This window comes from Lepidochelys kempii, chromosome 25 (genome assembly GCF_965140285.1).
Source record: "Lepidochelys kempii isolate rLepKem1 chromosome 25, rLepKem1.hap1, whole genome shotgun sequence".
In the NCBI taxonomy this organism is placed as follows: domain Eukaryota; kingdom Metazoa; phylum Chordata; order Testudines; family Cheloniidae; genus Lepidochelys; species Lepidochelys kempii.
In genome coordinates, this window is record NC_136404.1 from 17,052,378 (window position 1) to 17,072,117 (window position 19,740).

The following is a 19,740-nucleotide window of genomic DNA, read 5'->3' on the forward strand; positions in this document are numbered from 1 at the left end:
GACCCACAACGCCCCTGCCTTCCAAGCCTGCCCTCCCTGCTCTGTCCATGTGCCAAGGTCCAGACCCACAATGCCCAGCCAGCCAGACCTGCCCCCTGCTCTGTCCATGTGCCACAATCCAGACCCACAATGCCCCTGGGGCTCCCGCACAGTTCTCATGCACCTTGATCTGGACTTGCAGCCCTTGGAGGCCTCTCCTGTTGCTGTACGCCCCACTGGGCCCCAGCATCCCACCCGCCCCAGGACTGTGCAACCAGACACCAAGCTGATGTCTGCCGAGGGGGAAACCCCGCTGGAGGAAGCTACTTTAGGCCTAGAGCGTGATGAGAACAGAGACATCCCTCCCACGCAGTGGGGTGGGGCAGGCTGATCCCTCCCCAGGCAGCCGCCCCAAGGGATCCCAGAAGTGGGGTGAGGTGGCTGCTTAGCCCCAAGAGGCCCGGGGCTGAGTGTGCCACGTGCCACCAGGCTGATGACTTCACTAATGGGGTATCGGATTCTCCCGGACAAGGATGGAGTGCACCTGCCATCGCAGCTGAGGCCGCTGAGCCGCGGCTGCCCCACTCAATAGTGCTAATTGGAGCTGATTTATCTGTCGCTAATGAATTATCAGGCTGACGCTTTCAGTTCTGACACCTGGCCCAGCGCTGGTGCCGAGGGCTGGGTGGTGCGGGCAGCTGGCCAGGGGGCACCCGGGTGGGACCAGTGATGGGAGACTCTGGGAGAGCACCCAAAGGGGCAGACATCTGTGTGGACCAGGGCTGGGCTGGGGCTCCCTGGCGGGATCGCCAGGCCTCTCGGCAGCTGGTGCTGCAGGAAGTGTTGAAGATGGCCCGTGCTGTTGATATTTCCAGCCCCGCTTCCTGGACAAGTTCCCCAGCCATTCTGGGTCAATTCTCCGGCGGGACGCAAATACCTGTCTGCTCCAAACCCCCTGCCATCACACAGACTCCTGAGGCCTGATCCTAACCCACTGGAGCTCATGGAAAGGCTCCCATTGGCTTCAGTGGGCTTTGGATCAGGGGCTTGGTCACTGCTGGAGCCTGAGCTGGGGCATAAGGTGGGTGCCATGACCCTCTACCCCAGTGGGAGCTCAGTGGAAGGATGGTCCAGAGGTTAGGGCTTTATCTCAGAAGACCTGGGGTCAGTGCTGCGCTCTGCTACGAACTCACCATGTGTCCTTGGGCAAGTTCTTTAGTCCCTCTGGACATCAGCTCCCCACCTGTAAATGAGCTAATCTCCCTGCTTTGCCTCCTGGGGTGGGTGAGGAGAAATCCACCGCTGTGTGCCCTTTGCTCAGCTGCCACAGCAGTGGGGGCCCGGTGAGCCCCCCACAACAGCCAGCTGGCGTGTGCGCAGTCAGGCCAGAGCCTGCCCCCCCGCAGGAGGCACCGATCCCATCTGGGAAGGCGCTGAGCGGTTCGTTACCGCTTACTGAGCTGTAACAGGGAAATCGATGCTGCTTAAACGTTATTACCTGGCTCTGGAAAGGTTTTTTCTCCCCATGTGTATCTCAGCCTCTCTGGTTTTAAGCCTGATATTCCAGTGCCGGCTGCCCCAGGCCCTGGGCTGGCCTGCGAAGCACGGCAGATGGGCAGGGCCCAGTCCTTTGTGGGAGACGCAACGGGCTCCCATGGCAGCCCTTGTGCATAGTCAGGAGCCAGTGTCTCCTCCATCAGCCCCTGACCTTGGGGAAAGGCACCGCAAGGGGAACCCGGAGAGCTGCCTCTGCCACAGACTCCGTTAGGCCACATCACTCTGTCTCTCAGAGCCTCAATTCCCTTGCTGGGCAATAAGGATCCTCCCTCTGTCTGTCCGGGGCCGTCGCTCATGTTGGGTTCGTGCAGCACTCTGCACAGCAGGGCCTCTAGCTTGTACTGTGAGAGAAACAGCTGCAGCAGGCAGGTCCCTGCAGGGAAATGAATCCGCTTGGAAAGCAAGATCTTCCCCTCCCTAGGGTCCCCCCTGGGTGGAGTTTGGGGCTCCCCCATATCCCACTGTACACCCTGGGAGTGCTGCCCAGGGGGAAGCACAAGGAGATTGGGGGCAGGTGGGGAGGAGATTATTAGAAGAGAGGCTTAAAGAGGAATCAGCGAGGTGCTGTTCCCTTGCCAGCTTCCGAGCCAATTTGAAATCAGCGAGTGTGGAGGCCCCAGCACTGGGATAATAGCCTGGAGCCTGCGGTGCTTCATCACGGCACAAGCGCGGCGTGATTTAGGGGGGCGAGATTGTCCCAGCCAACCATTAACACTCCCTGCCCCCTCGCTGGGGAATGGTGCCAACTCTTCGCGAGGCAGCAGGAGTCAGCTCGCAGCTGGATTGCCAGCAACACACCCAAGGGTCATTATCCAACACACCCAAGGTGGGGGGTCCACTGGATCAGAGAGGTTTCTAACGAGCAGCCTGCAGCCCCTACATCCTGCTGTGCCAAGCCCTGATACAAGGGACGGACTCAAAACAGCAGGGCAGGGAGCATGAAATGCCTTCAAGCTGCTTCCATCCTGCCTGAGGCCCAGCTGTCCGGGGCAGGGACTGCCTGCTTCATTCCCTGTCCATGCATCCCCCAGCTCTATGGGCCCGGGGCTCCTAGCACCACCCTGAAAGGAACACTGCTGACAGTAACAAATCTAGGGTGAAATGGCCTTTCCAGCCCTGGATTAGCCTTCGTTTTTAGCCAGGGGTTTTCCTTTTCTCCTGGGGCAGAAACATTCCCAGGATGGCTTCCTCCAGCCCCCAGAACCACCAGAAAGATTTTATAAAAAACCGCAAAAAGAAAAGGAGTACTTGTGGCACCTTAGAGACTAACCAATTTATTTGAGCATAAGCTTTCTTAAGCTACAGTGAAGTGAAGTGAGCTGTAGCTCACGAAAGCTCATGCTCAAATAAATTGGTTAGTCTCTAAGGTGCCACAAGTACTCCTTTTCTTTTGCGAATACAGACTAACACGGCTGTTACTCTGAAACCTATAAAAAACCGGACGCTAACGTCCCTCTGGGACGGTGAAACCCAACCACAGCCACCTCCCGTTACGGGGGGCAAACCAGGGAGTGAAATGCACCCGGCTGGTTTTGCTGGGCTCCGCTCTCAGATCCCCTGTCCCTGCACTTGGAGATGGGATAGGAGCCTCACGCAACCAATGTGCTCTCTGTAATTTGGGTCCATGCATGGCCTTGGCCAGGTCCCAGTGTAAATTAGAGCCACTTCAGGGTGTCTGGAAATTATGCTCCTCTCCCTACTGCCTCCTACGGGTGCTGGAAAGTAAAAAACAGACAGCACAGTGAGCTCCAGTTACAACCCCCATCTTCCCATTTGGGACTGGGACTAGGAGCGGGGTGGGTGCAGGGATCTTAAGTCAGCTCCACATCAGCTGGAGAGGCCCCCTGTGCTAGGGGGGATGCTCAGAGAACCCGTTCATGCTGCCAGAGGGTATGTCTGCACTCCAGTCAAGGGGTGTGACTGCGGCTGGTGTAAATGGACCCACGCTAGCTTTAATCTAGATACCTTGGGTCCCGGCACAGCACAGGCCGTACAAGCTTGCGGGGAACACGGGGTTATGACGCGGGTGGCTTGTTCGTGCCGCAGCCCGCGCTTCACTGCTCCAGCACCTGAGCCTGTTCGATTAAAGCCAGCTCAGGGATGTCTACACAAGCTGCGATCACCCCTGGTGACTGCAGTGCAGACAGACCCTTCGTGTAACCGGGACGTTAACACAGGCTGAGACGATCTGCTCCCTACAGCTCCCCTGGCCTCTGGCCGCGGGTGGGGAGCTGGCATCCCGGGGTCTCTCTTGAGCAGCATGGCCGGGGAGAAGCTGGGTGGGTTGGAGGTACAGGCGGGAGGGTGGCCCTGCAGCCAGCTGGCAGAGCCGTGCTGCAGTCTCACCTTGGGAACTGGACTGGCTGTGAACGAAGGGCCGGCTGCGACCAGTGCCACCTGTGACATGACATTTACCAGCCTCTGCCCGCAGCCTGAGCAGCGCAGCCGCCATCAATGCCCGGCAGAGAGGCACTGAGGGGCCAGGCCAGGCGGGTGTGTGCCGGGAACTGGGGGGTGTGGGTGGGACGTGACATTGTGAAAATGAGGAGGTAAAATAAAAGGTGCTTTAAAGGACAGAGCCTGGGGCTCCCTCTCACCGATGAAGGGATTAGCAGGTGTCCGCAACCTGGCTGGAGATTGAGATCCCCGCCCGGGCAGGGGGAGCAGCAGACTGAGCTCTGCACCCACCTTTTCCCAGAGGAGGACTCAGCCTCCGTGGCTCACTCCATCCTCGCTGCATCTGCCAGCCAGCAGTCAATCAGTGCCCATGGGCACTGCACTCCCGTCCCCAGCATGGCACCTTTGCAGAGACCAGGCAACAGCCATCAAGTGCCACGCCTGCCCTTGGCTGGATTTGAACTGGCGACTCAGTGCCCAGACCCCTGCCCCACCTGTGATTGGCCGGGCGGCTGTTCTTAGCCCCTCCTGACTCTGCAGGGCAGGGCCGTGGTTGTGGGGCAGAGGCCACTCACCTATTTCGCAGTTCTCCCCGGTGAAGCCCTGGTCGCAGCTGCAGCTGTAGACGGTTCCATTGGCCTGGCAGGTCCCGCCGTGCAGGCAGGGATTAGTCTCGCAGGGGTCGGCCTGAGCTGCAAGACACGAGCATAAGGCACGGGCGCATGGGCACGGGGCCCTTTGGAGACGGGCGCTGAGGCAGAGACCCAAGACCTGCTGCTCAGGCTCCCCCCCTTCCCCAGCCTCCCTCAGGCCCCCAGGACCCACAGAGATCATGCCACACATGGGCCATCAGTAATCTGTGTGGGCTCCTCATGAGCAGGGTTTGCTCTCCAGCTCCACTGGGCAGCCTCCCTGCATCTCTGCTGCAGCCATGAGCACTAGCGGTTCCTTCCCCCACCCACCTGGTACTGTTGGGGACACTGGGGCATGGCCACTAGGTAAAAGACCACAAGTGTCGATGAAGCCCCCTCGCACTAGGCCCAGGTGTCCTTGGCCCCCCCTGCCGCCTGGAGGCACTCGCAGCAGCTCTGCGTACTAGGCCCAAGTGTCCTTGGCCCCCCCGCCTGGAGGCACACACAGCAGTTATGCTGAGGATCTGCAACAATATGCTGCGGAGTCAGATTGCCTGAAACTAAGCAAGGCCACACAGGGCAGATATGGAAGAACAATGCTGAATAAAGCAGCTTTATGTATAGTTTAACAAATGATACAGAGAATCAGGGAACTAGCTGGGAACTGGATTGGCTGGCTATATGGATACTTGGGGCAGCTTGCTATTGGATAAGTATGCTGGGAAAAAGGATGTATAAAAGCCTGTGCAACTTCCTGCTCTGTGTACAGGATTTGAGATTTTATTCTCCCTGTACCTTTTTGCAGCTGCAAATAAACTTTTCTGCTTCTCCACCCCGTTGTGATTATTGGGTGTAGCACACCGGGTAACGAACCAACTCAAGCTGTTGTTCAGCCTCTCGGCACTGGGTGCCGGCAACAGCTTCAACCAGGGGGTTGCTCTGTGGCACCCCCCTTCAGAGCGAGAGACCCAGGGCTTGTCTGCACTTCAGTTATCTCTGGTTCTCTGCCAGCGCTGCCCCTAACCTGAGTCCCAGCCACACCCAAAGGCCTCTGGCTCAAGCACGGGGGTGCTTTGCACAAAGCTGGCCGGCCGACAGGGCACTGTCTAAACCCACACTGGAGCGGCTGTCGTCACTGCTCTGCAGCGTGGATACAGGCCTGAGCCAACTCAGTGCTGGTAGTCCTCCAGTGCCGTCCCACAATTCCTTGCCATCTCCCTCCTCCCTGCTTCCAGTCTAGTTCAGCGTTTGAACCCCACGCAGCTCTGCCCCTGCAGCAGGGCTTCCACGAGGCCCTGAGCGAACTCCAGGAGAGAGCCACATTTGCACACTATGGTAATGTGCTTGCACGTGGCCATCTGCTCCCACCCAGGCCCACCCACTCCGCTCCCCAAATGAAAGCACAGCTCCGCGGCCCTCTCTCTCCTTCTGGTCCTGGTACATGTCTAGCTGTTAAGCCGAGACAGGTTCTGTGCTCTTGATCTCTGCAAACTGGGATTTTTCTCCCGGTTTTATTTTGGGCCTGCGTGCGGGACCCGTCGTGCACGCCCAGCACCCAAAGGCAGCGTTAAAATATGCAAAAGACTTGCAGCTCAGGCACCTGCCAGCTGGCTCGAGTCGGAATCTAATTCTTTCTTTTTATAATTAGCTCTGACTGACTTCAAACAGTCTCTGGGGGAAACAGCAGGCAGCCCTCGCATGGCAATGAGGCGCGCGCCAGCAGCCCTGCAAAGTCCGAGATAGGCGAGCAGACTCTTCTGCTGGCTGAAGTGGAGGAATCTCGCTCCATTTATCTACACAGCAGCACTTAGTGAGCAGAGAGGACACAGCAGGCAAAGCAGCAGCTGAGCCCTCCGTCAGGAGCTTTGCAATGCGCACCGGGAGAGCGACTGGATGAGCTGAACGGCGGAAGATGGCTCCTCCAGGCAGCTTTGCCGTGCTGTGCGCTATTGCTTGGGCCATCAGCTACGCCAGCTGAGGCTCCACTCCCTGTCGGGTGCATCTACACTGCAAATGACGGTGTGTTGGTAGCGTGGGTAGGAATCCCCCACTAGCTTTACTCCACCAGCACAGGTGACAACAGCAGGGAAGACGCTGCCACAGAGGCTCGCACCCCAAGCATGTGCTCAGGGTCCCCAGAGTGGGGTTGTGCCTTGGAGTCCATCCCTGTCCCCTGCTTCCCACGGCTGCCTCCAGAGCCCCCTGCTAAAGGCTGAGTTTTCAAGCACACAACGCCTAGAATTGGGGCCAGATTTTTGCAAGAGCTCAGCATGGGTAATCACGAGTTCCTGTAAAACAGGCACATTCTTCCTACAGGAATATTAAAGCACTGCAAGACCAGAATCTCTCTCTTTCCCCCTACTTCCTTCCATCCATGGTACCTAGTTCTGTATCAATTCAAACGAGAGGTGGCAAATTTAAAACCAATCAGGAAATACTCCATTACACATTCATCATTAACTGTGAAACTCCTTGCCACAATATAACACACCCATCTATCTATCTGTCCCAATACACATCTATCTAAACTAATCTATCTATCCTCGTACACCCCATCTATCTGTCCCCATCCACCCCTTCTATCTATCTATCTATCCCTATCCACCCCCTCTATCTAATCTAATCAATCTATCTCATCTCTTTGTTAGATTCTCATCTTTCTGTCTCTCCCCAAGATGGAAGAAAGTGGCTCCCTTTGATTTAGATGCCAGCAGGTGACCCCGAAGGGATATAATGCAGACACTAATGATGCCCCCTAACCTTTGATTGTGTCTCCCGGGAGCTACGTCTGCAGCCATCTTATTTTTTGAGCTGATTAACAGTGGCTGCGTGGGGCGCTGTGTCCAGCGCAGGAGCTGGGCCTGACCAGGGGCGGAATGAGTTCACAGCCAATCCTGGGAACAGCTGGAGCTGCACAGGCTGGGCCAGGGCAAGCCACTCTCAGCCCTTGAGGCCCCAGCTGATAGAAATAGAGCCTGCTGGGCCCTGCACAATCACAGCCAAGAGCTGGCAGAGGCGGGATCAGGGAAGGCTTGGTGGTTAGTGGGGGACTGACAGGATCGTGTGGAGGGCTTGGTGCCGGCATGGGGCGGTGCAATGAGCAGGGGCAAAGAGGCCTCAACTGGCATGCCGCCAAATTCCCCCAGGCCTTTTCCGCCAGAGTCATCGCCCTCCCGCAGCCTGCTTCTCAATCTGAGCTCAGGGAGCCATGTACGGAAGCGAGGCCCTTCGGTCCCATTTCCAGCCGTTGGGGTCATTTGCATCCAGTGTGTAATGCCTGCCCGGCTGTGGCTGGGCTCAGCCAGCTCTCCAGTGCTGATTGCTGTGTTCCTGCGCTGTCCCACCGCCCCAGGAAGGGCTGAATTAGGACCTAGGGACCCAACAGCAAGTGTCACCAGGCGCTCGTGAACCTCCAGGTTAATGGTAGAGCAGCCTCGTTTCCTACCCTTCTGCTGCCCAACATACCTGGCTTGCAGCTGCCGGGGCTCTGCATGGCTGCCAGACTGCACACCTGAGTTTGTAAGTGCAGGGCTGCCTAGGGGTGCTCTGCTGTGTACCCTGGTTTGTTATTGTAGGGATGCCCATTGGTGCTGGGCTTCCCACTTCTCCTCCTCCCCACCCCAGTCAGAAAGCAGAAGGGGAAACAGAGGAGAGCAGGGCCTGGTGGTAGCTGGGACGGGGGAGAGCTGGGGCCAGCGCAGGTGCAGCAAACCCCAGCAACCAGGCAGTCGCAGCAGCCCTAGCCAGCCAGGGCAGGCAGATGTGCTGGAGACAGGGAAAAGAATCCAGGAGCCCTGCGGAGGTTTGTTTGCTCGGCAGGCATCAGTGCTGCCAGCTCCCACAGCACGGCGGGGGATGCGCCATCCCCGCCGGCAATGGGAATGGAGCAGAGACGCTGCTCGAGAGCGGCCAGGAAAGCATGCATGTGAAGCGGGCACTGAGCGTGCGGGTGAAGGTGCGCTGCACCCTGGGTGGTGATGGAGGGAGAGCGGGCATGCTGGAGCCGGGTGCAGGAAGAACAGCTCCGCTTTAAGAAAAGGAGGACTTGTGGCACCTTAGAGACTAACCAATTTATTTGAGCATGAGCTTTCGTGAGCTACAGCTCACTTCATCGGATGCAAACCGTGGAAACTGCAGCTTTGAGTGTTTGTGTCTCTCGTTATAAATCCACCAAGACCCAGTGATAGGGGGCTAACCATAGGAGAGAAAGAAAGAAAGACTCAACATCCCTTTCCAGGCTGAGCAGTGTCTTGGCCCCGTGAAACCCCATCCTGTCCAAGCTGCTTCCCCTCGGAGCTGTAAGTGCTTTACCAGGAAGATGTGTTCAACAGCAAAGCCCCAAGTGCACCTTATTAAAACCATCTCACATCTTGCCCTGGGCTCGCTGGGATCTATTAGCAGGGATGCAGGGGGGCCCGGGCCTGCCCATCAGTATGCAGGAGAGCACAGCCCCCCTTTCTCAGGTGCCGTTCTGTGGCCAGCTTGGATTTGTGTGTAGTGGGCGGTCCCCTGGATCTGGACACCCGTAAGGCCTGTGCGGAGAATGCTGAGGCTGCAGCAAAAGGCTGTAACAAAGCCCTTGGATGGGCGGGTAAATTCCAGACCTCTGAAAGGCAGCATTCTGGGGCCAGGCTCCAGGCACCACTCACCGGGATCCACAATAAACACCCTGCGGGGCTGATCAGAGCAACACCCTGCAGAGGGAAGGGACATGCCTGGGGCTTCTCTATCGCAGTTTATACACGTGCACCAGGTGGCTCCACCCAGGATGAGGTGCTCCCTGCTGCTTGCACTGCTGCCGGAGACCCAGCCCGGATAAGGTGAAGAGGTTACTCTGGGACTGGACCGTAGCCAGGGCTACCTGTCCCCAGCAACCCCACAGCATGGCCAGCTTCCACACAGGGATGTCTCTGCAATCTGGGACGGCGTGGCCAGGGAACTGTCGCCAGGATGGGGGAGTAAGGGATAGGGGCCAGGAGGGTGGGTCTACACTAGGTGTGTGTGTGGTGGGGGGGGGGGGGGGAGGGCAGTTTGGAGATGGGACCTGCCTGGCTCACTCCACAGGCCGGCAAGGAGGGACACTGAGTGTTATACCCAGAGCTGTAACATGGGGAACTCCTGGCCTGTGGGAAATTCTAACAGTTCATAATCTGGTTTTGCCCCCAAATCTGACAAAAAAAGTCAAAATCTGGGAATTTTTCATGAAATGAAACATTCCAAAAATAGTTTGAACGTATTGTTGGGACTATTCATTGATGACATTATAGGCTAGCACGGTGTAGCATATTGACGTCAAAGTCTGAAGGATCAAATGGAAACAAAAAATTTCTGGTGAAAATTTAGATGAAATTGTTACGTTCCCGCAAAACATTTTGATTTCATGGAATCAGCATTTTCCAATGGAAAATTTCTGGCTGGCTCTTGTAACTAAGAGGCCAGTTCCGATTCAGGCCTAGCGAGAACCAAGCTGCAGCCCCCACTCAGCCACCCACCCACACTCAGCGCTGGGGAAAGAAACCCACCTGAGTCAGGTCAAGAGCCGGGGCAGTGGGGAGGGTTGGGGAATCGCTCCAGGTATGAGTCCCAGTCTGACCTACCTCCCCGCTGGGGGAAGCTCTGACTGCTTCTCTGCCCCACCCCCAGCATTACCACAGCCACAGGACAGAGTCTGTATTGTCCCCGAAACAATACAGTCGTGTCAGGTTCCTGCCAAGGTGCCACAGCGCATTTGGCCATCAGGGAGCTGTTTGCAGGGGCTCAGCACAGCAGCAGCTCCAGCTCCCAGCGCTGATGCATATTTCACCAGCAGCGCAGAGGCCTCAGACTGCTGAATATTAACCGTGTTGACTTTCCCGCCTCTCAGTGGCTCCAAACTTCAAAAATATTTGTTGTCTTTTTCCCAGATACTAAAAGTCTTTGGATGCTTAAATATTCCCTGCCAGGAGCTGCCTCTCTAGCTATTATTATTAGCAACTGCAAATATTAAATATTTAAAACCATGGGTTCCCGGCTCACTCTAACAGCACGGAGCACGTTGAGAAATCCAGGCTTTGCCTGCAGCCCTGTCACGGTTGGAAGGAGAGCTCTGTATAAAACTCAGCACTGAGGAAATGGGTGCTAATAAAATAAGGACCCCTGAACCCTGGCCTTAGCATTGAATCAATCTGTCTATATCTGTATGTGTCTATCTGTCGCCATTCCTAGAGTCTAGTCTCTCTCTCCCAAAATCCTAATCTAATCTATCTATCTATCCCGATACACCCCCTTTATCTGTCATCTATCTATCCATTCCCATACCCACCCTGCTATCTACCGCCTTAAATCCTAGTAACTATCTATCCATTCCTAGAGCCTAGAGGGCCTATCGACTGTTTTCTCCATTGTTCTCTGAATGCACCCTGGTTTTTAGCAGCTGGGCAGACTTGCTCGCTGGGCTACTCTCGGCTGTGTTTCCCCCTCAGAGGAGCCAGCATGCCAGGAGCCTGCCAGCGTGGAGGAGAAGCTGAGGCTATGTTTTGCCAAGTTGACTGTATCTGAGTTGCATTTCATCAGCGGGGCCACGCAGTTCATTCCAACCCATTTGGAGAACCTCTGTGCAGGGCACTGGGATAGCTGCCCGGGCAGCAGAGCCAGGAAACTAAGATGGATATTTTTGCTCCTTGTTCCATGTGAATCGAGATGGGGGACCTCGCCCACTGCCAGGGCAGGGTCCTGCATCCCCAGACGTCCCCCATGACTTCATCAGGCTTTTGGTCAGGCCCTGGGATGGAGGGAGAAGTGCAGGGGTGGGATGCAGCTACCCAGAAACCTGGGATCAGGAGCAGCAGCAAGCAAGGGAAGAGAAGTGGGGGGGGGACACAGAATGGCATCTTGCAATGTGCAGACTGCTTCCTATCTCAGAACTGAGTGGCTTCTGGGGGACTGGCTTTGCCAGCCTGGCTGTGAAGACCTGGGTTCAAATCCTGGGGAAGGTCCTAGGGTTTCAGGAATGGCAGGCAAGCCACACAGCCACTGCATTGAGTAGCACAATTCAGCATGACTCAGGGGCATCGGCAGAGCTGGAGGGGGAGCCCAGGACTGGGATAGGAGGAGGGGGCTACAGGTTGGGAGTGGGGAGCACGGGTAGAACTTGCTCAGTTCCTGCACATGCTCTGCCTGGCTCCAGCGGGTGCCACCCCCCCTCTGCTCACAGCCTTGACCCCATTCCCGGCTCTGCGGGCTGTCACTTACCCAGTGCGCTGGCCTTGCTCTCCCCAGTCCAGGTCAGGCTCTCCTTCTCCCCCACAAAGGGCAGCACTTGCTCCTCTCCGCTCCCGCTGTCAGCCTCCCTGTCCGCCAGTGAAAGCCCTGGGACCCCGGCCAGGATGCCCTCTTGGGCCGTGTCAATCACGGGCTGGAGAATGAATCTGTCCAGCTCCGCCTTGGGTACCTTGAAGGCCTGGCTGGCGCGCACCAGGGGCTCCGGGACGCCTTCCTCCCGGGACCCAGGAACCAGCAGGGATAAATCAGTAGGCAAGCTGGGCAGGGGGTCCTGAGGGCTGGTGCTCACCCACATCCTTTGTTCCAGCTGGGGCGGCCCAGCTGCAGAGCCCCATGGCGTCGGTGGCTCATCCCTCTTGGCTTCCCCCAAGACATCCTCTGCATTGGGCTCTGTGTGGCTTGGAGCAGCCGGTGCGGAGGGCGAGCTCTCGAGCCCCATGACTCCTGGCAGCCTGGTCATTGTGACAGCAGCCTGGGCTGGTCCTGCTACAGGGGCTCGGTTAGCAACTGTGCCAGGGAGTGTGGGACCTGGTAGGGGGGAGTGGGCAGGCTCCGTGATTGTCAGCGATGGCTGTAGGAGGTTGATGGCTCCTTCTGCCATCTGCCCCCTCCTGGTCACCGGCCAGTTGGTCCCTGCAGGCTTGTAGGGGTCCAGAGCCGTGGTCTGGGTGGTGCCAAAAGGGAGTGTCGGGGGACCCACAGTTTGCTCCGCTGACCCATCCCCGGACAGTGCTGCAGCCAAGTTCATGTCCTCGCCTTCCCCCTCCAGCTCCCGTGGCTGTGGCCAGCCGGCCGTCATTGCTGAGGCTGGGCTGGGCTGCGTGGCAGGTTCGCGGCTGGCTGGCTCGCTGTTGCTGGCTGGAAACTCGGCTGGTGGCACCCAAGGGCCAGAGCGGGCAGGTGCTGGGGCCGGAATCTCCTCAGCGGGATGAGTGACCGCGCCTTCGCCTTGCAGCTCAGCCTGCCCATCCTCTGCACGCTCCTCTCTCAGCTCCCAGGCTGGGCCAGGCAGTGTTTCCTCCAGGCCTGGGGGTTCATCCAGAGACTCCAAGGCCAGAGCCCTGTGGGTGTCCATGCCAGCTCTCTCCCTGGGCTCCTTGGAGCCGGAGCTCTCGGCGCAGCCAGGCAAGGAAATGAACCTCTCAGTAAAGGTCACGTCTTTGCCCTTCCTCTCCGGGAAGCTGAACTCCGCAGCGCCGCTGCCTTCGCTGCCCCCAGGGTGGGGATGGGGGGAGGGGGGCGCCCCCGGATCCTCAGCGCGGGGGGGGAGTAGAGCATGCATGTGGGCCCTGGGGAGGGCAGATAGCGGCGGGATGGGGGTGGCACCCTCCTCATTGGAGGTGACCTCCCCAGAGGAATCCTCCACATCCTCCCCAGGGGGCGGCAGCCCCAGGCCTCCCGCCTGGGGGTAGTCGCCTCGGACGCTGGAGCTGGGGAGCAGCGGATTGAGAGCGGCCTCCTCCAGTGGACTGAGAGTGTCTCCTGGGGTCAGGGTGCCAGCCGGGCGCAGAGACAGCCCACTGGCTGCCGGCGTCGGCTCAGCCAGCATCGGGGTGCTCTCAGAGCTCCAGTCCCGTCTTCCCTCCTCCGTGCTGGCTGCTGTCTCTGCCACCCCCCAAGTACCCATCAGTGACTCTCCCACCCCGATGGTGTTGGCCGCACGCGCCGCCCAAGGACCGTCGCTGGCTGGGGGTTGGTCAGTGGGAGCCCAGCGGCTGTGCTGGGGGAGCGGTGGTGTCAGGCGGAGGGTCCATTGTGGCTTTTTTTCCTGGTCGGGAGCGGATGGTGAGGGGGGTGCTGGGGCTGTCCCCGTCTGCGAGTGCCCTTGGTTGGTTGATCCCCTTCGCTCTGCAAAAAGCCAGAGATGTTGGTTAGCAGAAGGCCCTGGGACATGGGCAAAGGAGCAGTGAGGGGGTGTGGATCATACAACCGGATACACCGGGAGCCCCCCTCTAAATACAGGTTTCAGAGTAACAGCCGTGTTAGTCTGTATTCACAAAAAGAAAAGGAGGACTTGTGGCACCTTAGAGACTAACCAATTTATTTGAGCATAAGCTTTTGTGAGCTACAGCTCACTTAAATACAATAATCAGACAACAACAGGTCCCACACAGGCCACGTGCCCTGGCTCTGCCCAGCTCCTCAGCCACGGGCCAGGAGCTCTCAGGGGCAGGGTGTGGGTATACAGTGCGGGGGGATCCTGGGACGGAAAGCACCGTCTGTGCACAAGGGTCTGAGGAGAGGTGCTATTGAGTGGATGGACGCCCAGCACCCCGGCCCCTCTCCTTGGGCTGTGACGAGCGCTTTGCGCTGCTATATCATCATAAGGACTTGACAATGGCCTCTCGTGATGAGCAGCAGCAGATCCCAGCTAGGCAAGGTTGCCATGGCTACTGGCTCCTCATGACTCAGGCAGCATCTGGGGAGGAGGCTCCCCCACTCTGAAGGCCTGGTTAATTGCCAGGTGATGGGGGGATGCACATGATGCTCTCTCTCCTGGCGGGGCAGGGGGGAAAGATGGCCCTTTGTCCAGGGGAGCCTTCCTCAGATGTGTGAGGGAGGGGGAATTGTGGGAAATGGGGTGGGTAAGGGGGCAGAAAGGGCTCAGGTCACCAACAGTCCCTGGGAGCAGGGGACGGGGAGTGGGGGGAAGCGAGAACAAGGGAGTTGTTTCCATACAGATGATGAATTCAGTGCAGATGGGAGGGGATGGGCAGCACCCTGGAGGGGGCGGGGGGAAGGGAGGAGTGCCCTTGCATGGGGAGAGGGAGTCTGTGGATAAGGAGGGAAGGGGGCAGAGTGAGGCGGGGGGCTGGTGTTGTATTGTTGAGGCTCTCTGGCTCACTGCCCCCCATCTCCCTGAGCTCCTCACAGGGACCTGGTCCTGTCTGTGCCATGCCTGGCCCAACGGGCCCCTGATCTCAGCCAGTGTCTGCGCCGGGCCGGGCCTGATGGGCACCAGATCTCGCCTGGGGTCTGTGAGTCTCCCAGCATGACGGGATCCCGATCCTTGGGAGTGTAGATGCTCCCATGATAGAGCGAACAGGAAGTCAGATCACGGCAGATCAGGCATAACCCTGCAGACATCAGTGAAACTGCAGGTGTAACGAGCGAAACAGACTGTCCTCCGAATGGGGTGAAACTGGCACAACTGGGAGGGAAACGCTTCTCTCTGTCTAGATACAAATCGCTCAGATCAGGGGGCTGCCCCGGCCAACGCATGGGCAAATGGCCAGTCCTGCATTATAAAGCTGCAGCGGCCGCAAAGAATTCCACTTCACCCCCCCCTCAGAAAGAGGTTAATCAGAGATACTCACTGTGGCCGGCCTGACCCTCGGCCTGCTCATCTACTTCGTTGGAGAGGGGGTAGGCGCGGTCCCTTGCATGGGCCTTGGCGGTGGGCTTGGACATGGGGAGGATCTCGACAGCATTGTCTGCCGGACCTGTCATCTCCCACGCCAGGCCAGGGGCGGGCGTGACACCCCCCAAAGCGTTCCCATCCACACCCTGGGCTTGTCCCTTGCGCTGCAGCTGGAAGTACCGGCCATTCAGCCCCGAGGAGACACTCTTCTTGGTGGATTCAGGGCCGTGGGGCAGATGGCTGGGTTCATCCAGAGTGGCAGGGCTCAACTGCTCGGGCTCCTTGGCAGCAGATGAGAGCCCCAGGCCATCCTGGGCCACGGTGCTAGCAACATGTTCCTGGGGGAGCTCTGGGGCAGGTCTTTGGGAAGGCGGCTGCAGATCAGCTGACAGGGGCCCCTGTGTGATGCCACCACGCCAGGTTGGCTGGAAGGCATCGGTGGTTTCCCCCAGGGCTGGGGCATCTCTTTCCACAGAGGTCAACTGGCTGGGGCCAGGTGTCTCCTCCCAGCGACCTGTGGTGAAGCCCAGCGGCTCGTGGGCTCCCTGGTCACTGCTCACCCCTTGCACTGGTGCCTGGTCGACCATATTCAGAGACTGATCTTCCCCCGGCCCAGCCGAAAAGGAGACTGAAGAGGGTTTCGGAGACACATTCTCAGCCAGAACCTCGGCCCCTTCCAGAATGGGAGCTACTGTGGCAGCTGCCCTCTGGGATCCCACCTGGGGAGGCTCTGGGTCTTTCCCAGCTGGGCCAGCCGTCACCAGCTGCAGCTGCTCGTCCTCTGACAGGACTGGCCCCAGCAGCTTGTGTTGCAGGCTGTAGTGATCGCGGGTGATCTCCCTGGAGTCCCCGGACACGCTGGGGTCCTTGCGCTCTTTGGGGATCAGCTCGTTTCGCTCCAGAGGCAGCTGCTCCTCGGCATGTTCCACCAAGACGTTGTCAATGCCCAGAGGGTCAGGCCCCGCCGGCTCCAACCCATCCAGATCCTGCTCCGGCTGCCCATGATTCAGGCTGCTCTCTGTTTTTTCAGGACTCAACTCGTCTGGTTTCTTCTGTGAAGGGGATGGCTGCTGACCCACTGCAAAGAGATGAATGAGCAGGAGCTGACATGGGCTGCTCTGACCCGAACGGACACAGAGACGAGAACTGGGTGTGTGCTAACAGGGACTCAGTGGGATTCACCCAGCGAGGGCGGGAAGCCGCCCTGCGAACCAGACCTGGACCCAGAGCCAGGTGAAACCTGGGGGCCTGGAGGTCTCGTTTGGCTCTGGACCCTTATGGGGTTGCAGGAGCGTGGGGGAGCCGAAGCCTTGTGAGTGAACGCAGGGTCGCGGGGGGAGGCGGGGGGGACAGGAATGCCAGAACGAGCCCGTTTCCTGTTTGAGTCTCTAATGGACTGTGTGAGAGGCAGCTGGCACTGGGAGAGGTGCTGGGCCCAGCGACTTGCACCATCCCCAGGGAGTAATGGAGGGATTTCCGAGCCTCACGCCAGGGTCGTTAACGGAGGGGTGACCGCACGCAGAGCAAAACCATGGCACAGGTGGGGAACCGAGCCATGGGAGGTGTGTAAAGGGATTCAGGGGTCCGACGATGCAGGTAGGCACCTTGTGGGACTTCTCCAGGTGCCCGAGACACAACCGCTCCGCATCTCAGGTACCTAAACCCCTTTAACACTCCCGGCCTGGCTCTGCTGGGTGCTAGGAGCACTAGTCCGGACACTTGAGGCTGCTCAGTGCCAGGGGGATTCGGACAAAGGCGCCGGCCGGGTGATTTATGGGGCCTGCAGAAGGGAGCTGTCTCCAGTTCGCTGCTGCGACATGAAATAGGTCAGCTGTATTTCCACACAGGTGTTGGGGGGCTCTGGCCGGCAGGCTCCCTCAGCAGCCCATAGCCCAGCAGGGCTCGTGTATTTCCCCATGGGGGCATGGGCTGGTTCCTTCTGTTCCCTAACCCTCACCCCCTTCAACTCCACCCACAAGGAGCTAGCCCACAGGTGCCCTTCTCCCAGCTGAGGGGTTTGTGCCTCTGTCTGGGAGCCAATCCCTGCCACTCCTGCCTGGTGTGGGGCTGCCGGGCAATAGAAGGAGCCCTCAGCGCCCCAGCCAGGCCAGCAGCAGCACGGGACACAGGGAATGTGGGGTTCGGGCAGAGCCTGCGACTATTGCTCGGCCAGAGACAGAGGGGAGGGGACCAGAGCATCGAAAGGGCTGATTTTCTCAGCATAACCCCCAGGAGGCAGTCAGAGGGCTTGGGTGGAACATGGGGGGCACCTCTGAAGAGCTGAATTGCTCTCCCTTCCTCCCCCCACATCCTCTCCCTGCCCCAATGTGGTCCCCTCCCCTGCTCCAGGCTCTCAGCTCCAACCTTCGCACCGGGACAGGTTTATTCGCACAGTGACAGGGCCAGGCTGCCCTGACTGGAGTTCCCCGCATTTCTCTGATTAATTCCCCAACCAAACATTCATCCGAGGCAATTCTGCTGGCCATGCCCATCAATTCCCAGGCAGCCCAGGGCACCGGTGCTGCTCTGTCATGTCTCGCTGCCTGCCCAGAGGAGGGGGAGCCCTGTGCATGTGGTGGGAATTAACAGGGGAGCAGAAACCAGCACCCAAAGGGCTGGAGGCCCTGCTTGTTCCCAGGGTAGGTCTGAGCTTCACCTCCAAAATCTATCCACCCGGCCCCATGGCCTTTGTGTCTATGAGACAGACAGGTTTAGGCGGCACCAGGGTGGTGGGGCGGGCGGGCGGCACGGGGACAGGTGGGCACCAGGGTGGTGGGGCGGGCGGGCGGCACGGGGACAGGTGGGCACCAGGGTCGTGGGGCGGGCAGGAGCTTTTAACGACACGTAGGGTGATTCTGGATCAGAAACTGGACTAGCCCATCATCCTTGGTCCGATCTGTCCCCGGAAGGGGTGCCCTCCTTCCCACCTACCTTTGTAGCAGTAGGCATCAAACTTCATGGCCGGGCCCGGGAAGCCAGTCCGGTTGGGGAACTGGTACACGGTCCTCACGCCTGGCTCATCCCCTCCACATTTTTTACGTGGGGTCCTGATCGGGTATCGAACGCTTCCGTCTGCCAGCCAGCCTGGGTCGCACTGGTCCAAGCCATCCCTCCAAGCTAAATACAGCTGGCCTGTGGTGGCTAGCGAGGCCCCCTGGGTCTGGCAGTGCCTCCTGGCTCCTTGGGACGTCAGCCGTCCGGCCGTGGAGACGTAGAACACTTTCCCTGCAAGGGGAAGAAAAGCCCATTGATGCATGCAGCTCCCCATTCTCCCAGTGCAGCTGCCTCTGGGGTAGAATGCACCCGCAGCTTAACAGTGCTGTACAACAGCTGGGATGTGAACTGAAGCCGAGTGGAGCAACAGAGCCATTGACTTTACTAGAGTGATGCTGACTTACGCCAGTTGAGGATCTGGGCCTCTTGCATCCAATAAAACCCACACAAGGGATGTCAGGTTCATGCTGGCATCCAGCCAAGATACGGGGGCTCGCGTTGCCTAGGTGTGACGCAGCAGGGACGGGGGAGTGCTGACCTGGGGATGTGGCAGGGGGGTTTCACTGGGGATGGGAGACCTGAGAGCCTGTCACCTGAGCCAGGAGGGGGAGGTAACACCTCGGCCCGGGAAACTGGACAAAGGCTGCAGGAGGGAGCCTGCTGGGGGGTTTTGGTTGTAGTTTGGGGCTGGGTGGAGGAACGCAGGGAACCCCAGGGCTGGGGTCTAAGCTCCCTGCCCCCCAAGAAGGACTTGACTGAGGGGTCCTGGGTGTACCCACAAGCTCTGTTTTAGACTGTGTTCCTGTTGTCCAATAAACCTTCCATTTTACTGGCTGGCTGAGAGTCATGGAGAATCCCAGGAAGAGGGGTGCAGGGCCCAGACTCCCCCACACTCCATGACAACAGGCCTGGGAACCTTTGCTACCGATCAGCACTCAGGGCCCCACCTTCCCCTCTCATCTGAAGAAAAGCCCCTCCAGCAGCACAGCGCCCGCTGTCATCCTACCAGGAAACTGGTGCAGGACTGGCTCCAAAGGGCAAACATCACCTCCACTTGCTGAGAGACCCTAGGGTCTCCCCTCCAAGCACTGACCAGGTCTACTCCTGCTTAGCTTGCACAGCCTGCCAAAGCACAAATCCCAGGGGGTGCAGCTATCACATCCCTGAGCCACCCCACCGCTCAAGGTAACCAGAAGGGCTTCAGGGGCAAAGAGGCAATAAATTCTCCTTTGCTCCGTTTGCTGACACGGCCGTGAAATCAGCATCCGTCAGCCTGGGGAGCTCGGAGAGGAGGAATGCATTTTTAAAGTCTTCATTGCTTAAGCAATAAGGCACAGCCAGGTGCACGGTGCTCCTTGGTTTATCACTGTCCCCTGGGGGCGGCGTGCAGCCAGCGGTGCATCGCCAATCCAGGAGCCACCCGGCGCTGGCTGCGGAACGGCCCTCACAGAGCCTTTTATTGACTCTCAAAGAGCAGCAGGGGAGGCTGCGGGTGGAGGGGAGATGGCCAGGGCTTGGCACCAAAGAGCCCGCTCCCTGCCCTGAACCTCTTGGGGTAGA

At 58.7% G+C, this 19,740-nt stretch overlaps 1 protein-coding gene across 4 annotated transcripts in view; it reads right to left on the minus strand.

The window, feature by feature from the left end:
• Positions 1-19,740, minus strand: part of NCAN (neurocan) — an 84,725-nt gene that overhangs the window by 18,306 nt on the left and 46,679 nt on the right. For all 4 annotated transcript variants that reach the window (XM_073323876.2, XM_073323875.2, XM_073323874.2 and 1 more), the window contains exons 6-9: positions 18,118-18,411; positions 15,143-16,264; positions 11,796-13,673; positions 4,509-4,625 (exon numbers count right to left, since the gene is read on the minus strand). In XM_073323876.2, coding sequence (XP_073179977.1) covers positions 4,509-4,625; positions 11,796-13,673; positions 15,143-16,264; positions 18,118-18,411 — 3,411 coding nt within the window. The remainder of the gene's footprint in view (positions 1-4,508; positions 4,626-11,795; positions 13,674-15,142; positions 16,265-18,117; positions 18,412-19,740) is intronic.